The 22314-nt window shown below is 47.7% G+C and overlaps 1 protein-coding gene across 10 annotated transcripts in view; it reads left to right on the forward strand.

Moving 5' to 3' along the window:
* The window catches only part of ACACB (acetyl-CoA carboxylase beta), an 80306-nt gene that overhangs the window by 42121 nt on the left and 15871 nt on the right, over positions 1-22314 (forward strand). For all 10 annotated transcript variants that reach the window (XR_012896030.2, XM_075898798.2, XM_075898797.2 and 7 more), the window contains 23 exons: positions 1060-1141; positions 1860-2005; positions 2133-2283; positions 2512-2646; positions 3550-3696; positions 5796-5984; positions 7510-7610; positions 8031-8119; positions 8216-8340; positions 9323-9436; positions 9550-9663; positions 10130-10219; positions 10403-10521; positions 12554-12691; positions 14029-14128; positions 14210-14317; positions 14543-14599; positions 15038-15079; positions 15170-15385; positions 15893-16048; positions 18232-18435; positions 19561-19716; positions 20120-20242. Coding sequence is in view for 9 of the 10 variants with exons in the window: in XM_075898798.2 (XP_075754913.2) it covers positions 1060-1141; positions 1860-2005; positions 2133-2283; positions 2512-2646; positions 3550-3696; positions 5796-5984; positions 7510-7610; positions 8031-8119; positions 8216-8340; positions 9323-9436; positions 9550-9663; positions 10130-10219; positions 10403-10521; positions 12554-12691; positions 14029-14128; positions 14210-14317; positions 14543-14599; positions 15038-15079; positions 15170-15385; positions 15893-16048; positions 18232-18435; positions 19561-19716; positions 20120-20242 (2902 nt within the window). In the remaining variant the exon portion in view is untranslated. The remainder of the gene's footprint in view (positions 1-1059; positions 1142-1859; positions 2006-2132; positions 2284-2511; positions 2647-3549; positions 3697-5795; positions 5985-7509; positions 7611-8030; positions 8120-8215; positions 8341-9322; positions 9437-9549; positions 9664-10129; positions 10220-10402; positions 10522-12553; positions 12692-14028; positions 14129-14209; positions 14318-14542; positions 14600-15037; positions 15080-15169; positions 15386-15892; positions 16049-18231; positions 18436-19560; positions 19717-20119; positions 20243-22314) is intronic.

Below are 22314 nucleotides of genomic sequence, written 5' to 3' on the forward strand. Positions count from 1 at the left end.
GGAAACTGTTTGTTTGACCTTCAGAGTAGGGATGTAAAAAATGCCCAGAATAGTTAACCTGTTAAATGATTTGTTGAACTGATTTACCATCTATTCCAGCCCCGGCTTTCTGCAGCCACCGGTAGCGGGGGTTGCTCTGGTCTGCCGTGGCTGGGGTGTCATGGTTGGCTGGCATGGGGCTGGGGCTCTGGTTAGCTGGCAAGCAGGCCGGTAAGGCATATGACTACTAGTTAATTTTTAAAATCCCTACTTGAGTCTTAATGGGGTCAGCAAAGATGTGATCTTAAAAAAGAAGACCCAAGGGCTTTGTCTTTTGCTTTTGCAACATAGGAAGTCAGGTTAGATTAATTTAATAGTCCTTCTTGGACTTTAAGTAGAGCTTTGAAAATCTGCGGATATCTGCTTTATATTCATGCATATTTACATCTGGGGATGTGGACGCAGATATCTGCACATTATTTTTGTGGATTCAGATACAAATTTTGTATCTGTGCAGGGCTCTAACATCTATTAATACAGTTTTTTATTTTTCTTGTTTTTTGCTTTTTTTATTTTAAGCGTGTCAGATTCATTCTTCACCAGTTTGGTGTGGGACTTGTGGATTTCAGAGATGTGTATTTTTAACTTCCATGCCTTAGTTGAAGGATAGGAGTGTAGAATTACTTCAGTAAAGATTCTGTCTTCCAAGTGCAGATAATGGTAAAAACCAAAGTTTTAATCAGACCGGCTAAAGTCCTTTTCCTTTCTCCAATTGTTGAACATTCACTCTTGTGTTAGTAGCTCTGCCATCATTATCTAGGGGAGATAAAAGCTTAATTTCCCATATGAAATAGCATGTTTTCTCCCTTACCACTCTTAAAACACGTTTTAAAACTAACAGATTGATTTTATACAATAGAAAGTTGGGTTTTGCATCCACTATTTCTCTTCACTGCAAGTCACCTTTAAAAGCTCTCTTCTGTAGCCCAGCGTGGTCTGAACCTCTTCTTTTGACTAGTGCTGATGAATAAGCCATGGCTGAGTTCTCTTGGTGTCTGACATTTTATCTTTGTCTCTTAGGGGTCAAGTTCTGCCAGCGGCTTTCCTGCTGAACATTGTAGAGGTGCAGCTCATTTATGAAGGTGTGAAGTATGTACTCCAGGTAAACAGCATGTTGTGTTTTTTCCAAGCTTGTGGAGACTTTGGCTCATGTAGTCATTACTGCACCAGTATAGACAGATGCTACATGTGCCTTTCACTGGGACGAAGACAAGCCCTTCTGGGTGGGTATTTATCAGCAAGATAATAAAAACATCTCCACTGTCCTCTTTTTAAATGAGTTTTGCTATTTGTTTTTATAGTATGGAGAATTTTTCTGTTTCCTTATGAACTGTTGCTGGAAGTAGTCTAATAAAGCACTGGCTTTTCCCATTCATACTCCCAGTGAGTAGCGCCTTAGATAAGAAAGTGAGTTAACTCATCCTGGGAAAATGGAGGATCAGTTGAAATTAGGTTGAGCTGTAGAACCAGGCTAGTAGCAATTTGAACACTAACCTCCGACTCTGATCTAAATATTTTTCTCAGCGACCACTGTGTGGATAGGCTCCAGTCCCTACCTGACACAGTTTAGGAAGGCAGCAAGCCAGTCCCTGTTATCTTAAATGTTGAGAAACGCTGATCTAAACGACAAGGATGAGCATGGGGAAGTCGCATCCAGATATCACATGAGATCCTGATCCCACTCACTATACAACTCTGCTTCTGGGGTCATCTTGAAGGGCTGATGGCACAGCAGCCTACAACACAAGCCTCATGCCTGTTCTCCAGGAAGATTTTAATGTTTCCTTTTTAAAGCCTCTCCCTTTGCTATTTTCCAACAGGTTGCCCGTCAGTCTCCAACAACATATGTCATTATAATGAATAACAGTCACATCGAGATAGACGTGCACAGGCTGAATGATGGTGGGGTGCTACTTTCTTATGATGGTAACAGTTACACCACGTACATGAAAGAAGAAATTGACTGGTAGGTTAGAGCTCTGACCCATTCTCCCAGCAGCTTTCTTCTTAACTTGGAGACTAGACACAGCAGCAGTTGCTGCAGCTGGCGGCAAATCGGCTGAGCATTAACAGATCTCCCGCTCTCCTTTAAGCTACCGAATCACCATTGGTAATAAAACCTGTGACTTTGAAAAGGAGAAAGATCCGACCGTGCTGAGATCGCCATCTGCTGGGAAACTGCTGAAGTACACTGTGGAGGATGGAAGCCATGTCTTGAAGGGGCACAGTTTTGCGGAGATAGAGGTAACTCTAGGTTAATATGGAGTGTGTTCCTGAGTGGTAAATGGCTTCCAAATCTGTTTGCTTGTTAAAGAGATGCAGATTTATGTTCAGGCATCTCTACAATATTACAAAAGGAAGTCATGTCACTTTTGTGACACTTGCAAAAGAAAGACTGTCTTTGGCTCTTGATGATTTTCATGGATGATTTTCATTTATTACGCTCTGACTGTTCCACCAATCCTCATACAGGTGATGAAAATGATCATGACTCTGGCAGTGGAGGAATCTGGCCATATACACTATATAAAACGGCCAGGAGCATTGTTAGAGTCAGGTTGTGTCATAGCTGGCCTCGAGTTAGATGACCCAACCAAAGTGCACCCCGTGAGTATTGCTTCTGGACACAACCAGGCTAATTACTATTTACTTACATGACTAATCAGAAAAAAGTTTAAAAAAACAACAAATAGTCTAGTCACACCCTGAAGACTAACAAAACATGTATATGGTGTCATGAGCTTTTGCATGGTATGAACTGGGATATCAGATGGCTCCCACGTTATCTTCCTCATCTTAATGACTTAACCAAACAAACAATAAAAGTGCTAATGGTTGTTGATGTCCATGTAGAATCTGGTGTTGGTCATCTTCCTTTCCAAGTGCAAACTAATGGTTCTTATCAGCCTCTTGTAAAGTATTTAATCTTTAAGGTGCTATTAGACTATTCGTTGTTTAAGTTTTTCCAGTTATAGACTAACTCGGCTACCCCTCTGAAGTTTATGACTAATCAGGTCATCCTTGACTTATAAAACTCTCTCACGTACCTCTATCTTAATACATTTGTTCCCTCGGGGTTTTAACACACTTGATGTTTAGCAATGATGTAGAATTTTGGGAATTTAAAGTCTGGCCTTTATATAAATATTCTGTAGGTCCTAGTTAGTCTGTATTTTAAGTATATATGCTTTGGAGGATTAGGGCAGAAAATTGAATTTTGATAATTAAGACTTGATGGGAAATGACCAGAATAAGGAATTCTGACTGGAATTACTCTAATGCCTCTTATTTGGTGACTTACCCGTTGATTCATTCTGGCAACAACCTTCATTGCATTATAATTTAAAGCATGGATGGATGTGGAGCAGTTTCCTGCTCTGCTGTTGTTGTTCAGATGTATTTTTATAAATGGCAGTTTAATTTTAATGAGCTCTACCTTGCCTTTTTTTCTTCTCCACTCCAGTTTTATATTCCCATCTGTTCTTTTTTTCTCCTTACATTCAATTGCAGGCTCAGTTGTATACAGGTAGCCTCCCCATTCGGCAGATGTTGCCAATTGCTGGCCTAAAGCTACACCAGGTCTTTCACAATGTCCTGGAGAATATGATCAATGTCATGAATGGGTACTGCTTGCCAGAGCCATATTTCAGTGCAAAAGTAAGTGCCTTTCTATTCTGGCATCTGCTTCTGATAACATACTCTTGGGGTAACTGATACATTGATGCCAACACACGTTTTTGTTCCCATATAACCTTGTTTCATTTCACTTTTTCTCTCCCATGCATGAAGACCTGGATCTGCTCTCCGATCTAGTTTAACTTGTATTCCTCTTGGAATGAGTCCCCAACCCCGGTAGAGATGTAAACTCATGTTTAGTTGGTTAAATGTTACTGTTTTAACCAGTTAACCAATTAAAAGGGAGGTGGGCGGAGAGGCCACTCCACCCTGGCTGGGATGGAGCAGCCCCCCTGCCCACTCTGGCCCGGCTACAGCAAGCCCCTACCCTCTACAGGCAGAGGCTGATCCAACCCAGCCAGAGTAGCCCCTGTCTGCTGTGGGTCCTGTGGGGCTGGAACAGGCCTCTGCCTGCGGTGGACAGGAGCTGCTCCAACCACACTGATTAACTGGAACCAATAAGCATCACCGTTCACATCCCTACTCCCACCACCACTATAACTGTAGTAACAAAGCACGTATAGACAGTATTTCTTCAGGTGATAATCTTGGGGAAAATGTGTAATACAGGCAGTCCCCAAGTTACACGGATCCGACTTATGTCGGATCTGCAGTTACGAACGGGGTTTGCTGCCCATCTCCCTGGTCTGCTGGAGACCAGCAGACCAGGGAGACGGGAAGCAAAGCCTCTGAGGACGCCGGCAGCGGGACAGCCGTGGCGCATCTGGAGACCAGCAGACCAGGGAGACGGGGAGCAAAGCCGGGGAGCACGCGGGCAGCGGACAGCCCAGACGCGCCATGGCTGTCCCGCTGCCAGTGTCCTCAGAGGCTTTGCTCCGCTTTGCTCCCCATCTCCCTGGTCTGCTGGTCTCCAGCAGACCAGGGAGACGTGGAGCAAAGCCGCGGAGGACCCGGGCGGCGGGACCACGGTGCGTCTCGGTCCCCCGCCCGCATCTCTCTGGGGGGGGGGGGGGGCACAGCTAGTACGCCTCCCCCCCAGCAGTCCAGGCTTTTCTCCGGACGCCTGTGGTAGAGCAGCTGGGACGCTGCCGGTTGGTCCCGCAGCGCCACTCTGGGTGCTACTGGACCAACCCGGCAGCACCCAGCTGCTCTGCCCCAGGCGTCCTGATTCATCCGCTGCTGGTCAGTTTCAGCAGCGGCTGAATCAGGACGCCTGGGGCAGAGCAGCTGGGTGCTGGTGGATTGGTCCAGTAGCGCTGAGGAGCGGCGCTACTGGAGCAACCCAGCAGCACCCCAGCTGCTCTGCCCCAGGCGTCCCCAAGTCAGCCGCTGCTGAAACTGACCAGTGCTGACTACAGGAAGCCCGAGGCAGAGTTGCTGTGCCCTGGGCTTCCTGGAATCAGCCGCTGATCAGTTTCAGCAGCAGCTGACTTGGGGACGCCTGGGGTTCTTAAGTTGAATCTGTATGTAAGTCGGAACTGGTGTCCAGATTCAGCCTGTTGAAACTGATCAGAGCTGATTCCAGGAAGCCCGGGGCAGAGCAACTCTGCCTCGGGCTTCCTGTAGTCAGCCGCTGGTCAGTTTCAGCAGCGGCTGAATCTGGATGCCAGTTCTGACTTGCATACAGATTCAGCTTAAGAACAAATCTACAGTCCCTATCTTGTACGTAACCCGGGGACTGCCTGCACTTCACTGAGAGTCCCTGAATGTGAAACATTTTGGCTATGGCAAATCGTTTGAGCCTTTCATACATCCAGGGATCTTACAGTCCTTCACAAGCTGTAAGTTAAGGTTCATGGCACGCCTGCTTTGTAGATAGGTAGGAAGGTATCATCCCCATTGGATCGACAAGGACTCTCACGAGCATGATTCATGAGACATGCTGAGCTGTCACCACTTGTACTGTGACTTTACCTGGTTCAGTGCAACTCTCAGCCCAGTGCCACAGTTGATAAACCATCCTTCATTCCATTGCGGTAGTCCACCTGACCTGTTCGTTATGGGGCTGCAAGCAGAGTTTTCATTGGGAAGGCAAGATCTGTTGCTTTGTGATTCCTGTGACCTCTATCTCTGATGTTGTTTTTCAAGATCTGTGTAGTCACAATCTTTATTTTGCATAGATGAAAGAATGGGTGGGTGTGCTGATGGAGACCCTCCAGGACCCCTCCCTGCCTCTTCTGGAGCTGCAGGAAATCATGACGAGCGTGTCTGGCAGAATCCCGCCCTCCGTGGAGAAATCTATTCGAAAAGTAATGGCACAATATGCTAGTAACATCACCTCGGTGCTGTGTCAGTTCCCCAGTCAACAGGTAAGCAGTACAAGAGGGGTGGTCTGGTATTTTATCCTCACTAGTATCTCTGTAACTATCATAATTTTTTTTTAAATGTTAAAGTGATCAGAATTTTTCAACTGAGAAGTTTTTCTGCTAAAAGATGAGGCTTTGCCAAAATATTAACCAGGAAAATGTCATATTCAATAACTTTTTTGTTTTAAAATTTTATTGTGGGGGTGACATTTTTTTATCAGCTCTATTTATTTAAGTTAAATGGGTTCCTCTTAAGGACTCCTGGAAGAATACACTTGTTGGTAACAGATTACAATTTATTTTGAAACCTTTTTATGCAAGTTCTCAGCCATGGAATGTCCCTCCCCCACATCTGAAATTGAGCTAATCTCTTCAGGCTATTCTTTTCCTGTTAGAACTCTGAAAAGGTTAAACGTGTCTTCTCTTTTCCCAGCTGTACTCTGAATGTTCTCTGTAAACATATATGGAGGTCAAGCACAATGATCTATTCCAGCTGTTTTCTGTAAATGGATTTCTGTCAAGCTAGGCACCATTTCCCTCCCCTAAGGCTTTCCAGTGTGGAATGATGACTGTCTGTCTTTCGTTGTTTTTCGTTGTTCACGAGAGTGATCATCTCTTTCATTGGACCAACTTCTGTTGGTGAGAGAGAGAAGCAAGTGGCCCGGGGCTCATACTTATCTCATTAGCTGAAGCTGGTTTAATATAAGAGATGACCTCTCTTGTCTTGTCTCTAATATCCAGGGACTGATACAGCCATGCCTTCATTTCATTGTTCATAATAGTGGATAGGATGTTAATCTTTTTTAAAGGGATTGTGGTGTTTTTTTCTGAATGATTCCTGGTAGGATCTAGGCAGACGTGGGATTGTGTTGTGGCAGTCAGGTTGATTGACTGTTCAGCACTTCCCAGAGATGGTTTTTCTTTTCCTTCTAATGCTTGTTGCCCTTCCTCTTTTGTGGGGTTGGAATTTAATGTTTCCAGTTTATGGAGAGATTTCTACAGCCTTGTAGTAGGCATGTAAAATTCTGTTTTTAATCTGTTAACTAGTTAAACATTGTTTAAATGGTCAACCGTTTAAACAATCTCCCTTGGGTGGGGCTACTCTAGCCTGGCCAGACCGCTGTTTAATGGGTAACCAGTGACCTCTCTATCTTGTAGTGCCCCAGAATTGCAATAATAAGGACACAGGATCAGTCATGCAAATACTTACTATGAATAGTGTAACTATTGAAACTGAGTGAACTGCTTACATGAATTTGGGTCAACTCCTGTGACTGAGTCATTGCAGCGCCTGTCCCTGATATTTGGGAAAATGAAAGTGATGTACTGTTGCTCATAGGCTGGGAGTTTCAGGGAAGAAGAACAGTTAGATGCTTGGGTTTCTTTGAAAATCCAGCTAGAGTTCCTGCTAACTAGTAGTCTCTTAAAAAGTCAGAGTGCGTAGGGTGCCTGTGAGTCACATCCCCTTGGTCTTCCAGACTGTTGCACCCAAACTACTTTTCACTCTTGTGTTCCCTCTGCTCTGCAGATTGCCAGCATACTGGACAGCCATGCAGCCAGTCTGCAGAGGAAGGCAGACCGGGAAGTCTTCTTTATGAACACACAGAGCATTATGCAGCTAGTCCAGAGGTGAATGTCTTCCTGTGCTGCAGCACACCGAATGGTGTGGGAGGTTTCCAGAGGTGCTATGAAGTCCTCTTGTTGAAACTAGTGCTGGCCCTGACTCCCAGGCAGGTGGAGCAGGTGCAGAGCAGCAGGGCTAATGGGGCCAATGCTGGTGTAGGTGACAGCAGGATGGGCTCCTGTGAGAAGGCTGGCAGTGATGCTGCGCCCTTCTCTGTCCTGAACAAGCAGAGCATCTGGTGAGTGCTGCTTCCTGGCTCATGCCCCAAGGGCCCTTGTCTCAAGTCATTTGCCTGCCCCAAGTGAGGAGGATTCACCCTGACTGCCTCTATCTATGCTGGAGTCCCAGCAAAAGCAGCATAGCCAATGTGGGGGCACACATTAGCTCTGGGATGTGGCACACTCTGTCCTCTCTCCTGTTGCCAGGTACCGCAGTGGCATTCGGGGCTACATGAAATCCATAGTCTTAGACTTGCTTCGAAGATATTTGCAAGTGGAAACCCAGTTCCAGCAAGGTCCGCGGAAGTGGTAGTGTATTTTGCTCAGGGCCTAGTGCTGTTCTGCAGGCCCAAGGGAGCAAATCTAACTGAGGATGTGTGCTGTCTCCCCAGCCCACTATGACAAATGTGTGATAAACCTGAGGGAGCAGTACAAATCAGACATGACCCCGGCGCTCGAGTGCATCTTCTCGCATGCCCAGGTGGCAAAAAAGAATCTACTGGTGATCATGTTAATTGTAAGTAGGGACGGCAACCTCTATACAGCGAGGGTGGATATTTAAGTTGGGTCAGAAACAGCTGTTGAGATGCAGTGTAGAGTGTTACAGCTGACCTGGAAGGCGAATACTGAATATAAGGAAATAAGGATGTGAGGAAATGAAGAGGTCTATAATCTTAGGTTTTGCCTAGCGGCTTGCTGGTGACTCTGTAATAGAAGGGCTCCACTGCAGTGTTTATAAGAGAAAAGCTCAAACTGCAACTGAGAGAGCTTGAAAAATTAGCAATCTGGGAATCTTCCCTATAATAAGAGGGTTGATTTGAGGTATTGTTGCAATCTGTGAAAGGGAAAAATTAAAGCAAATACCATGAACTGATACACAACATGTACATGCTGAGTGTCTCCTGCATCAGTTATTCTTTCAGCACGTTAATAATTCTTAATACCGGTTCAGAGCATCCGATGTAGAACGTCTGTGGAATGCTTTAATAACATCAGTTAAGCTGCCTTATTAAATCTGCTTTGCTAATGGGGAAACTTAGGCAGGTTTAGTTTAGAACTCTCTTGGGTAGCCTATTGCATTGTTTTGCCCTTCTCTTATTTTGTTGTAACAATTAAACTTTTGCAGATGTTTTGAAGAAATAATTTGGTCTTACCTGTTTTAAAACAAATTTGGTTTTCAGACGTCACAATATTTGCTTTTAACTTTTTCGACGGTATCCTCCAAAATTGTTGATAGTGGCTTCTTCCTTGGTGGAGCATTGATTACATTATCTTCCCTTTTCTGTACTGACCTTTAAGAAAAGGAGAGGTTTTCTGGTCAGTGTTTATAAAGGAGATCAAACCAGAATGATCAGTGGTCCTTTCTGGCCATTGAGTCTATGAAGAACAAAAACTGGATCAGAGTGAGTACGTTAGAAGAGAAAGTAAGGATTGTAGATGGAGTTTCTGTTCAATAAGGATTAGTCCTTCACACTGGAAGGAGATCTGTATTTTAATAGGATCAGCTGTGTGGTCGAGACTCCACTCTGACGGAGGAGCTGATGGCCATTCTCAATGAGCTAACACAGCTCAGTAAAACGGAGCACTCCAAAGTGGCTTTGCGAGCCAGACAGGTTAGCATGTTTTTGTAGTCTGACCCCTGTTAACTGAATCATTGTGACTTCCCCCAACCTTCCCCTTTTACCTCTAAATCCCAGCCATTCACTTAAGAGTCTTTTATTTATAGGTTTTGATTGCTTCTCACCTCCCTTCTTATGAATTGAGATACAACCAGGTGGAGTCCATATTCCTGTCTGCAATCAACCTGTATGACCACCAGTTCTGCCCTGAAAACCTAAAGGTTGGGACTACTGCCAAAAATTAATTATAAAACGTGGGATTTTAACTTCTAGTTAGGTCTTAGTTGAAGCAGTTTGGTTTGTAAGTCATTTATTTCAAAAGGTCTTAAAAGAATTGGTGTCTTGCAGCTTAAGCTTAGATCAGATGTTACTTTCTGATCTCTTCCAGACAAAGGCCTATAGCAGAGTGTCGCTCTCCTCAGAAGCAGTAGGAAGTGACTAGAGGATTCTGTTCTCTTAGTGTCCATATGCTAGTATTTGAGAGCTGTGGTGATGGGTATTCCAGATGTGCCGTTGGATGATTTCAAACTCTCCACATGAACTTCAGGCTAACCTAACAAAAGCTAATGAGGGAACTTTGGGATCAGAGTCACTGCAGCTATGTGAAACTTGGATCTCGTCTTCGTCTTGTACGCCAACTCTGTCGTGCAAACCTTCTCACGCTGAATTCTGTTTTCCTCATGACAGAAACTGATCCTTTCAGAAACCACCATCTTCGATGTGCTCCCCACCTTCTTCTACCATTCCAACCAGCTGGTGCGCATGGCCTCTCTGGAGGTAAAGAGTGAATGAAAGACTCCCATTTATTTAGAAGAGATGCAGCTCTCAGAGCAGGAACTGCTTTTAGTCCCAGTGAGAGAGGCTGTGCTTGCCCATCAAGGTTGCTGTTTCCTTTGGTGGTTGGCCCGTAGGGAAGCACTCTTATTGCAAATTAAATTCTTCTCCCTCCCCTTTCCTCAGGTGTACGTGAGGAGAGGTTATATAGCCTACAAACTGAACAGCTTGCAGCACCGTCAGCTCTCCGATCGCACCTGTGTGGTAGAGTTCCAGTTTATGTTGCCATCATCGCATCCAAATCGGTAGGCATGACCTGGGTGTAGTTTGTTGCCTGGGTCTGCATGGCTTTTGATGAACTTAGCTCCCATGGCTTGGTAGCTTTCATGATGGGCACATGAAGAGGGTGGAGCATCCTTTCCCCCGCCACCTGCCTTAGAATAGTTGTTGAATTCATTTCTTGTTAACTCAGTGATGGAGACCCTCCATAGGAAATTAAGCCTTCCTAAGTGGGCTTTTTGGGGCTAAATGCCCTTTTCCATCTGGCGCTCCATGTGACTCGAATAGCTACTGATTTGTGCTTTAGCTCCTGGCATTGTTCAATACTCTGATTTCAGAGGCACCAGCTCTGCTTGGAGCAGGTAGAGTGAGGGACAGTCTCTGAAGCATGAGAAGTGATTTTTTTTTTTCCCCTACCCGCTGCATTAATACTCTACTCAATGTGCCCATTTCTCTTTCTTGTCCCTGTAATTTGCTGATGACTGTGATGGCACTTTGCTCTCGGGCCAGTAGGGCAGAATGGGTCTTTCTGAACCAGGTGCCCCTTGTGGTGCTGGGAGACAGGCAGAACTTTGCACATGGCCTTGTCCCACAAGCTGAGTAGGTGCTTCTCTGGAAGCCCAAGCCCTAAGTAGCACACGTCTGTGCAAGCTGATATTTAGACTGTCAGAGGAGAGCTGATAATGGCAGCCAGGTGCACCTGCGAGGAGACCAAAATAAAGGCCTCAGGATTTACATGGCTAAAGTGCTCTGGATGTTGGTCCTCCTCACATGGCTGGAAGGTGAGCTGGTGTTGTTGCCATTCTAGAGCTGGACTCAGGTGATAGGACTTGCTGAGGGGGTCATGGCAGTTGAATGACAGAACTGTAGTGATGGGCAGTCTCTGTCTTCGGTTTGACCCGTGACTGTCTAAAGTAAAGCTGAATGGGTGTAACCGGATGCGCCTCACTGCCACGGGTGCCTCTTGCTGGTCACTCGGGAATTAGCTCATTCAGCCCAGGAGCGCCCCCCTTCTGCCAGTGTCTCACCCACAGTGACCTATTTTCCTTCACCTTTGGGCACTGCCCTATCACAGCGCTCTCCCAGTCTGGGATCCCCACTTCCCCTACACCGACCTTGCCTCAGTGACCCACTGCCAGTCATCATCTAGCCCCCACCTCAGGAGCAAACTGCCGTCTGAAATGGCCACTCAGCAAGTCCACACTCCCTTCCCAATCTGTTGCTTTCTAGCCTGGTTGTTTCCATACAGCCCTAGTACACTTAGGCTTTGCACCAGGCCTGCAGCCTGAGAGTGAGACTTGGCCAGAGCTTCCCCAGCTCTGCCTGCCTTTCCCCAGTGCTGCCCTGTCTCAGGAAGCCTCCAGCTTCCCTGTCAGCCAGGTCCCTCCTGCTCCCCAGCTAGAGCAAGTGTGTGACTGAGTCTCCTACCCTCTAGGAGCCTTTATTTATACTCCCCTAAGATGGGCCCTATGATTGGCTGTACCTGCCTCAGCTATGGGCTTTGTTCTCTGAGCCCTCTCCCAGGACTGGGTTTTACCCTTAAAGGGCCAGTGTATCACACATTCTCCCGCTTAAGTATCTCCCACATGGCGGGGGGGGGGGCGAGGGAGGGAGAGGAGTCTCTAAAACCCCATCATCTTCCTCCACTGGGCACATACGGTGTGTCTCTCTCCCTCTGCAGGCTCTCCACCCTCAGGAGCAGCCTTCTCCCCTCTTTGAAATCAGCACCCCTGTGGATCCTGCAGCTGGGCTCGCAGTTGGTTCCTCTCTCCCTCCTTGCCTTCCAAGAGGTAGCAGATCTTTTCTGTCTCCCCTCGGGCGTCTTGGACTTGGCTTTCTGAAATTCCACACATCACTCTGCTAAGTTCAGGGCCTCCTCCTTGGCGACTAACTTCCTTGCAGCTCTTACACCTGTTCTTGGAATTTCCTCAGCCCCTTCTCCTTGTCTGCCAGCTCCTCAGCAGAAACTGTAACAAGACTTTGGTGGTGAAGAAGGCAGTTGTGGTGGGATTATTTACAGACACCTCAGCTCTGTGTGGCCCCTTTTTCTCTGTACAGAATGTCCATCCCCATCAGCATGTCGAACCCCGACTTAGCCCGGCATAGCACTGAGCTGTTCATGGACAGCGGCTTTTCTCCTCAGTGTCAGAGAATGGGAGCCATGGTGGCCTTTGACAGATTTGAAGACTTCACAAGGTAGGAGAGAAAGGGAGGGAGACTAAATCGAACACGTAGCATTAGCCAAACCCCACCTACATTCTACTACAGGGGGTGCTTCTACACAGCAGGGCTTAACTCGAAATAAGCTACACAAATTGAGCTAAGTCAATGACATAGCTTATTTTGAAATTGGAAGTGTCTACCCAGCTCTTATTTTGAAATAGAGCACTCTTCCTCTGACTTCCCTTACTCCTCCTACAATGAGGGGGGTTGCAGGAGTTGGAGTAAGATGTCCTCCAGCTTGATAGTATTTCAACATTATTTCGAAAACTTCCTGCTGTGTAGACACGGACCAAGTTATTTCGAAATAATGTTGCTATGTGGATGTACCCAGAGTGTGTTTGTTTCGTGCATGGTCTTCAGTCTGACCATTAAGAAATGAGCTGAGCCCACAGGAGCTTGCCATAGCTCAGCATCCTGCAGCTGGAGAAGACATTTCCAGCATGACACGCCAAACGGGGAGGAAGGGGAAGGTGATGGTTCACTTAGGCAAAAGGTTGCTTTACTAATTTATGGAAATAATTGTTAAAGGGAATGTAACTTGTGAGTCTGCTGGAGTGCTTGCCTGTCTGTGTTTAGGTTATGTGTGGGAACCATTTTTGTTTTTTTTCCAGTCAGAGGCCATTGATCCACAGTAAAAATCTGTCAAGGGCCATAGAAAAGTAAAAAGCAAAAATATCCAACCAAACAACTCCTCGCTCACCTACTCCCAAGAGAGAAGCAAAACCTCACTCTCGTGCAAGTTGGAGCACTGGATCTTGTTCATTCCAGCCAGCTGGTGCTCGCGCTTCAGCCCCAGGATGGGGAAGGTGCTGAGACTTGAAGCTTTCCCCTGCAGTGGGATGAGCCGATGCTCATGCTTCAGCACCATGGAAGTAACCAAGGCTCGGCTTCCAGCCCAGGATGCAGAGAACAAATTAAAGCAGAGGGCTGGATCTGACCAACAGGCTGGAGGTTCCCTGCCCCTGATTTAGCTCCTTATGGTCCTTATCACCATAGTATGTCAGAGCTTCAGTCATTTAGCGGGTTTTCTCCTCAGAACATATTTGTAAACTTTAGGCAAGGTAGTTTGAGAAGGGGCTGTCCGTGGTGACACAGGAAATCTGTGCACTGAAACTCAAGTGTCTTAGAGTCCCAGGCAAGTTTTCCTTTCACTGCTTATAGTACCTGCACCCCCTGGTCAGTGCCTGTCTTTGAGGAACAATCTCTGTAGTTCGAGGCTGTCGGCTTTGGTATCATGGGTTGCGCACAAGACTCTTTTAGCTTGACGCCATCCCTGATGTGCCTGCCACACCCTTCTTGGATTCCTCCAGGAATTTTGATGAAGTGATCTCCTGCTTTGCTGACCCGCCCTCGGAGAGCCCCCTGTTCAGCGAGGCGCGATCTACGGTCTATGAAGAAGAGGACAATAAGGTGAGGCTGACGTTGGGTTGCATTCTTTGGGAGTCGTGGCATGAACCTAGCTGTGACTAACTGCCCCTGTCTCGTTTTCAGAATGTCTGCGAGGAGCCCATTCATATCCTGAACATTGCCATCCAATGGGCTGGCCACCTTGAAGATGAAGAGCTGGCGTCAGTCTTCAGAGTTTTTGCTCAGTCAAAGGTCTTGTGCCTCATATGGTGTTTGGCTTACAAATGTGGAGTGCAACTCGCGTACAGCGTGCTGTCCTGTGGTGCTGCCACTTCAGGCCTCCTGACAGGCAGTGTACAGTGCTCCCATCAGCGGGATTAGTGGTAACGTCTGAGGGGTGTCTCTTTCCCTTTGTGGGGTGATTTAAATGCCCTTTGGCACATGAAGGGATGACACTTGTCTCCTGTTTTCTTACAGAAAAATGTCCTTGTTGACTGCGGCCTCCGAAGGATCACGTTTTTAATAGTGCAGCAGGTGAGGGCAGACTGAGAGGCAGTAGCATTTTCACCACACATTTTTAAATGTACATTCCATGTAGCTTTTAAAAGTTAATTGCTGGAGGCTACAAACATATTAGACATGAGTGGTATGTGTGAGAGGGATAAGATAAAGATGCCCATAGAAGGTGTTATGGAAGGTTATGAGCAACCTGTTTGATTCTGTGAGAATCAATTGACACATCTATTGTGTGGTACTTTTATATGTAATTTTGTCAACTCAGTTTTTGATGGGGCTGGTTGGATTCAGAGCCAAGGTGTTACAAGCTGCTTTCTATTTTGGGGATGACCTCACTATCTTGTGTCTTCAGTGCCCTTTTTACTAGTACAGATGAGAATTGCTTGAATCTCCAGCTTGTATTTAATGCCACTGCTGAGTTAATTTTGTTAATGTGCCTGTTTTTTCTGATTGTAGAGAGAATTTCCCAAGTTTTTCACATTCAGAGCAAGAGATAAGGTAAGGCTCATTGTCTGGTGTCCCAATTCATTTCTAGAAATGACTGAAATCATTCCTAAGACTGTTTGCTCTTTTCTGGTGTGCACCCAGTTTGCAGAAGACGGGATTTATCGGCACTTGGAACCAGCCCTGGCCTTCCAGCTAGAGCTGAATCGGATGCGTAACTTTGACCTGACTGCTATCCCCTGTGCCAACCACAGGATGCACCTTTATCTAGGAGCAGCCAAAGTGGAAGAGGGCACGGAAGTTACGGACTACAGGTTTTTCATACGAGCCATAATAAGACACTCTGATCTCATCACTAAGGTAAAAGGACTTCTCTGTGACTCAGAATTAATACAGTGTTTTGTTGCTTTGTCCAGACCTGTACTGCTCTCCTGTAATGCATAGTATTCAGAAACACTCTGAGGGGAAAGCTGCAATGCCCTTGCTGTTCTATTACTCTGGCTTTAAGGACAACAATCTAATATAGCCAGGGAGCGAGGCATTTATTCTTTGGGAGATGCCCAAATTTTGCCCGTTTGAGGACCAGCCTATCAGGAGCTCCTGATTACATGCCCAAGGAGGAGCCTTTTGCAACTCTGCTCCTCTTTAATCAAGGCACGTGGTACATGGAGACTGTAAGTGCCAGTGCCTGGCTCTAACTCAGATGGAGTGTCGTGGCCATGAGCTGCGCTTCGGAATTACAGATGGAGGCCAGGGCTGTGCTTTCGTCACCCAGCCTGATTCCAGCAGGAACGAGTGTTGTGACTTTCCTGGATTGTTGCTCGCTCTCAATTCCCAGCTCACGTGCTGTCTTGTGCCCTGTTCCAGGAGGCCTCCTTTGAATACCTGGAGAACGAGGGTGAACGGTTACTCCTGGAGGCAATGGATGAGTTGGAAGTGGCCTTCAGCAACACCGGTGTCCGCACTGACTGTAACCACATCTTCCTCAACTTTGTGCCCACTGTCATCATGGACCCATCCAAGGTGAGCTTTTGTGAAGCAGAGTCCTGGGCGCGACCTACTGTTAAGTTTTCTGGGGCAGCAATCCCCTCTTTGGTCTGTTGTACAACGCGTGTGCGCCAGGGTCTTGGTTCATGCCCAGGGCTCCACCTCCCATTCCACTCCATCAGCAGCAGGACCCAGCCCCCCCAACCCTCCGTGTGGCTACCTGCCTGGGTGTGCTGTCTCCTGCTCTCATGGCATGCAGATGCCATGTGCTGGGGGGGAGGCTGAGGCCGCTGACATAGGAATTAATTAGTACATGACACTTAGGCCTGCGGGCGTTCTCACAGACAGTGGCTGTTGAATTGAGTGGTACTGAGTGGCTGCCCACCAGTGTCGGGGGGGGGGGGTCAGTGTGGGTGGTGCCCTACACCTTGTTTTCAGGGGTGGGAGAGACTGAGAAGCAAGGAGGCATTTAATAGTCATGGAGTCCAGACCCGGGACAGGGCAAAGGGGAAATTGCTCTGGGGCCTGGTGATTCTAAGGGGGCCAGGGCTCCCTCCCAACACCACTGCTACTGTGGTGGTGCCCAGCACCCCTTTGAATTGCCGCCAGAGCACTGAAGCGCTGCTCTGCAGCACTCTGGGAGTTGGGGTGAGGGGCAGCTCTGCAGCCCAGGTAGCAAGAGATGTTGGTTGCTCTGAGTCCCACCCCTTTAAGGGGCGCAGAGCCGTCCCCCCCCCCCCCACACACACTCACCTTGCCCTGGGGCCTGCGGTAGCTGTCAGCCCCACTGATAGAATCCTAGCTGTGTCGGAGGGGATGGGACCTTGAGAGGTAATCTAGTCAAGTCCCCTGCTCTGAGGCAGGGCTACTTAACCCTGCCTGAAATGTGTTTGTGTAACTGGGTTTTAGCCTCCTGTGACTGAGTTTCTACAGCTTCTCTAGGGAACTTGTTCCACACAAGCAGTTTTTTTTCTTCCTGGAAGGCGCATGTGTGTGGCAGCACCTTGTTCATGGCTGGGTGGGTACGGTGTTGAAGTTCAAGATCAGAGCAAGGAGGTGATAGTGCAGAGCTAGGGAAGGGGGACATCTAATGATGTCTCAGTGGTACATTTTTTAAATGGCGGTATATGAAAGCCTAAAAGGAGCAGGACCAGGAGAAAGTACCCTTGGGCTTAGACTGGTGCTGTGTTATGGCCTAGAATATGGCGCTATATAGTCTGCTCCTGGGGGAATTCTGGGCCAGAAAAATTCTGCAGAAACATTTTAAAATTCCACAGATTTTTCTTGTCACAATAACACTGTATAATCATGCCAGTTTCAATTATTTTGGCAAATTTTATTTCAAAATGCCCAATAGCAAATACGCCTGACACAATACAGACACTCACAAGGAGCGAGGGTCGCAAGTTACAGTGGGGGAGGTTAGGTTGGATATTAGGAAAAACTATTTCACTAGGAGGTTGGGGAAGCACAGGAATGGGTTCCCTAGGGAGGGGGTGGAATCTCCATCCCTAGAGGTGTTTAAGTCCTAGCTAGACAAAGTCCTGGCGGGGATGATTGAGTTGGGGCTGATCCTGATTTGGGCAGGGAGTTGGACTCAATGACCCCCTGAGATCTCTTCCAGCCCTAGGATTCTATGATTTCCCCTGGAGTAGAAAGCTAAAAAAGCCCCTATGACAACCCAGCCAGGGATCATGATACTAAGCCTCTTCACATACGTCCTGAGTTCAGCCATTCCCCGCCCCACACCCCCTTGCCATCCAGACACACTCTCGCCCTCTTGCAGCCCAACAGCCACCTGCAGGGTGTTCCAGGCTCAAACTCACTCCCAGGGATCCGGAGGGAGAAACAGCCTGACACTGGGACCAGAGTTTCTTGCACACTGTTACCTCCTTCCCTCAAGGCATGCTGGGAGCTACAGTTCCCTCCTGTTCCCCCTCCCTTCTCCCACCTTGTCTTCTGTTTGCAAGCTGGTCTAGGTCAGGTCCAGCAGCCCCTAGTGGCAGCCAACAGCACTGCAGCCCATTTCAGTCGGGTGGGGGGAGGGAGGAAATTCTGTGCAAATACCATTTACTTGTGCAAAATTCTGCATTACCCAGTGGCACAGAATTCCCCCAAGAGCAATAGTCATGAGACTGAGGCCTGTGTGAATGAAACCATCTGAGATTCTCTCGCTACAGCAGCAAGTGTTTTCAGATGCCTGGCCTTTGTGCCCCTAGATCGAGAAGGCTGTTCGCTCCATAGTGATGCGCTACGGCAGCAGGTTATGGAAACTCCGGGTTCTGCAAGCTGAAGTGAAGATCAACATCCGTTTGACGCCCGACGGCAAAGCCATTCCTTTCCGCCTCTTCCTGACCAATGAGTCTGGCTACTACCTGGATATTAGTCTCTACAAAGAAGTGAATGATCCCAGGACAGGGAATGTGCGTATCTTATACTGGACCTAATGTAAAATGTTTAAAAAAATAAACCACAACAGTCTGAAACAGAGACCATCTGAGCAGAAGGAATCACCAGGCATTCCTTGAACCAGATCTTACCATCATAGCTGAGCAAGTACAATTTCAGGAGGGACTTTCTGCACCTTTTTAGGGCTGGATTCTCTTTAGGGCTTCCAGGGCCGGAGATTTGCCACTCAAGGCGATGTTAGTCCTGAAAATATTGTAACAAGTCTGGGGTCAAAAGTTGTCATTCAGCTGCATGATGTAGCTCCTGGAAACCTCCAAGTGACATCTGGAACAGAACTGTGACCCTCCCGCTTCAAAAGCTCCATTTAAACTAATGGGCTGGTCTACATTGGCACCCATTTCCGGAAAAGGGATGCTAATGAGACACTTTGGAATTGCAAATGCCGCGGGGGATTTAAATATCCCCCGTGGCATTTGCATGAACATGGCTGCCGCTTTTTTCTGGCTTGGGGTTTTGCCGGAGAAAAGCGCCAGTCTAGACGGGATCTGGCGGAAAATAAACCCTTTCCTGGAAGATCCCTTATTCCTACTTGAAAGTATATAAGGGATCTTCTGGAAAAGGGTTTATTTTCCACAAGATCCCGACTAGACTGGCGCTTTTCTCTGGCAAAACCCCAAGCCGGAAAAAGGCGGCAGCCATGTTCATGCAAATGCCGCGGGGGATATTTAAATCCCCCGCGGCATTTGCAATTCCGAAGTTTCTCATTAGCATCCCTTTTCCGGAAAAGGGTGCCAATGTAGACACAGCCATGGAGAATTGCTACAAGCTCTGAGCAGTATAGCAGTATGATGCATAGTTAGAACTTTTTGATTCCAAGCAGCAGAGGGCAGTGGTGCACACGTATGCTATTAGTTCATTACAATATCCTCTGTGATTTCCCCACTAAGCTGGATACACTGTTGTTCTGTATTGAATCCAGTCTGTTATCACTGATTGTGTAGGGCAGTCGTCATGTATTAATTGACCTGACGTTTCTAAAACAGTTTTGCATGCCTCCCTTCTGAGGGATTGTCCATTCACGTTGTAAAGAGAAATTCACTTACGTGGGAGGGGAGCTGATTCTCCTACCTTCCTTTTAGATCATGTTTCACTCCTATGGTGATAAGCAAGGGCCACAGCATGGGATGCTGATTAACACTCCATACGTTACCAAGGACCTACTCCAGTCCAAGCGCTTCCAGGCTCAGACGCTAGGCACTACCTATGTGTATGACTTCCCTGAAATGTTCAGGCAGGTAAGTCCTGCTAAATAGGCAGTGGCCATGTTTCTTTCCTCCTTTTCTTTGCTGCTTGGGGGGAGGGGAGATGAGGGATGAACCACACTGGCCCCCAACTAGCATAAAGCCAGTTTCATTTCTATAAAGTCCTTTCCCAAGAAAAGCTTCGGCTAATGTAACAGTGATACAGCTCTACTGACTCCAGTGAGGCGGTGCCTGCTGAGAAGCTGGCTCAGAACATCCTAATCAACAGGACTTGGCAGGCTGTCAGTTGTATTTGTCCCCCCTTATTTAATACATTATAATATTGTTAAGTGGATGTTCATTTACAATTCAGCAGTCGCCTTTGAACTGCTTCAGCACATGCTTTCTGTCTCATGAGGGGGTGGGTGTTTAATTGTCTTGACTGGTTCTTTTGCAGGCTCTCTTTAAATTGTGGAACTCTGGGGAAAGGTGCCCCAAAGATGTCCTAACCTACACTGAGTTACTGTTGGATTCCCAGGGTCAACTGGTGGAGATGAAAAGAATACCTGGAGGAAATGAGGTACAGGCAGAATGAATAGGGAATAGGTGGATAAAGTATGAAGCTGGGGAGGAGGTATGATACAGGAGGGAGAGACAGAAAACAAGGATGAGATATGTGTGGGAGAGAAGGAAACAGACACCAAAGACAGTGCAGAAAAAGATTCATCGTGATCTGTTATAGGAAGGAAAAGAGGGTATGTCTACACTACAGCGCTAATTCGAACTAATTTAGTGCGAATTAGTTAATTCGAACTAAGCTAATTCGAACTAACGCATCCAGACTAAAAAACTAGTTCGAATTAGCGTTTTGCTAATTCGAACTAGCATGTCCACACAGAGTGGACCCTGAACCGGGGTTAAGGATGGCCGGAAGCAGTGCCGGCAGGGCATCAGATGAGGACTTAGAGCGTGGAACTGCTGCCTCAGGCTAGCCAAGGGCTGTGCTTAAAGGGACCCGACCCCCACCCCAGACAGACAGTTCTCAGGGGTGCCCCACTTGCAAAGCAGTCCTGGCTTGGAGTGCCCTGAGTGCCTACACTGGGCACATCACAGCACTCGGCCATCAGACCAGCTGTACTTGCCGCAGGCTGCCATCTGGGGAGAGGGGGCAATTGGGGGGCTGCAGGAGAGCTTCCACCCCCAGAAACCCTCAGAGCCAGCCCAGTCCTCCCCATTGGGGGCTCGTACCCCATTCCTCCCTCACCTCCTTCCACTTACCCTTCCCTAGCCCCCCTTCCTGAAGTACAAAATAAAGAAAACATGTGGTCAAAAATAGAATCTCTCTTTATTGAACAAAACTCAGGGAGACTGGGAAAAGGAGGTGGGAGAGGGGAAGAGAGAGGGTGGGAGAGGGGAGGGCAACTAAAATGATCAGGGGTTTGGATCAGGTCCCATATGAAGAGAGGCTAAAGAGACTGGGACTTCTCAGCTTAGAAAAGAGGAGACTGAGGAGGGATATGATAGAGGTCTATAAAAGCATGAGTGGGATGGAGAGGGTGCATCAAGAAAAGTTCTTCATTAGTTCCCATAATAGAAGGACTAGAGGACACCAAAGGAAAGGAATGGGTAGCAGGCTTCAAACTAATAACAGAAAGTTGTTCTTCACAAAGCAAATAGTCAACCTGTGGAACTCCTTGCTGCAGGAGGCTGTGAAGGCTAGTACTAGAACAGAGTTTAAAGAGAAGTGAGATCAATTCATGGAGGTTGGGTCCATGGAGTGGTATTAGCCAGGGGGTAGGAGTGGTGTCCCTGCCCAAAGTTTGTGGAAGGCTGGAGAGGGATGGCATGAGACAAATGGCTTGGTCACTGTCTTCAGTCCGTCCCCTCCAGGGTCCCTAGGGTTGGCCGCTGTCAGCAGACAGGCTACTGGGCTAGATGGACCTTTGGTCTGACCCAGTACGGCCATTGTAAGCTCAGGGTTGGGGGGTCTCAGTGGACCACCTTGATTTTCATGCACACCTGCTCCTGGGTGGCCAGGCTGGCAGCTCTCCTGTGCCTAGTGCAGAGGTCGTGGACGAGGTTCACGATGTCTGCACTAGACCAGGCGGGTGCCCGCCTCTTGCAGTCCCGGGCAAGCTCCCGGGCAAGCTCCCGGGAGCCGCCAGCCTGGTCCCGGGAAGAGGGGGAGGGCTGGGGGGCATCGGGTGGCTGGCTCGAGCCGTGCCAGGTGCAGGGTCTGCTAGCTGGGTGCTGGCAGGCTTGCACCTGGCACGGGCACCGTAGCCAGCCCGTGCCCCTTTAAGGGGGCCGGGGCCGGGAGGGGGGCAATAGAGTTTCCCTTGTGTTGGCCAGAGTGGCCACCAGGGAAAGCTGGGGAGGGCTAGCCTCCCACTAGTTCGAATTAAGGGGCTACACAGCCCTTAATTCGAACTAGTAAGTTCGAACTAGGCTTAGTCCTCGTGGAATGAGGTTTACCTAGTTCGAACTAAGCACTCCGCTAGTTCGAATTAAGTTCGAACTAGCGGAGCACTAGTGTAGCGCCTATCAAAGTTCATTCGAACTAACGTCCGTTAGTTCGAATTAACTTTGTAGTGTAGACATACCCAGAGAGAGGAGTGGAGCCAGAGAGAGAGATTAGTTACAGAATGTTAC

This window comes from Pelodiscus sinensis, chromosome Z, assembly GCF_052426305.1.
Source record: "Pelodiscus sinensis isolate ZL-2025 chromosome Z, ASM5242630v1, whole genome shotgun sequence".
NCBI classification, from domain to species: Eukaryota; Metazoa; Chordata; order Testudines; family Trionychidae; genus Pelodiscus; species Pelodiscus sinensis.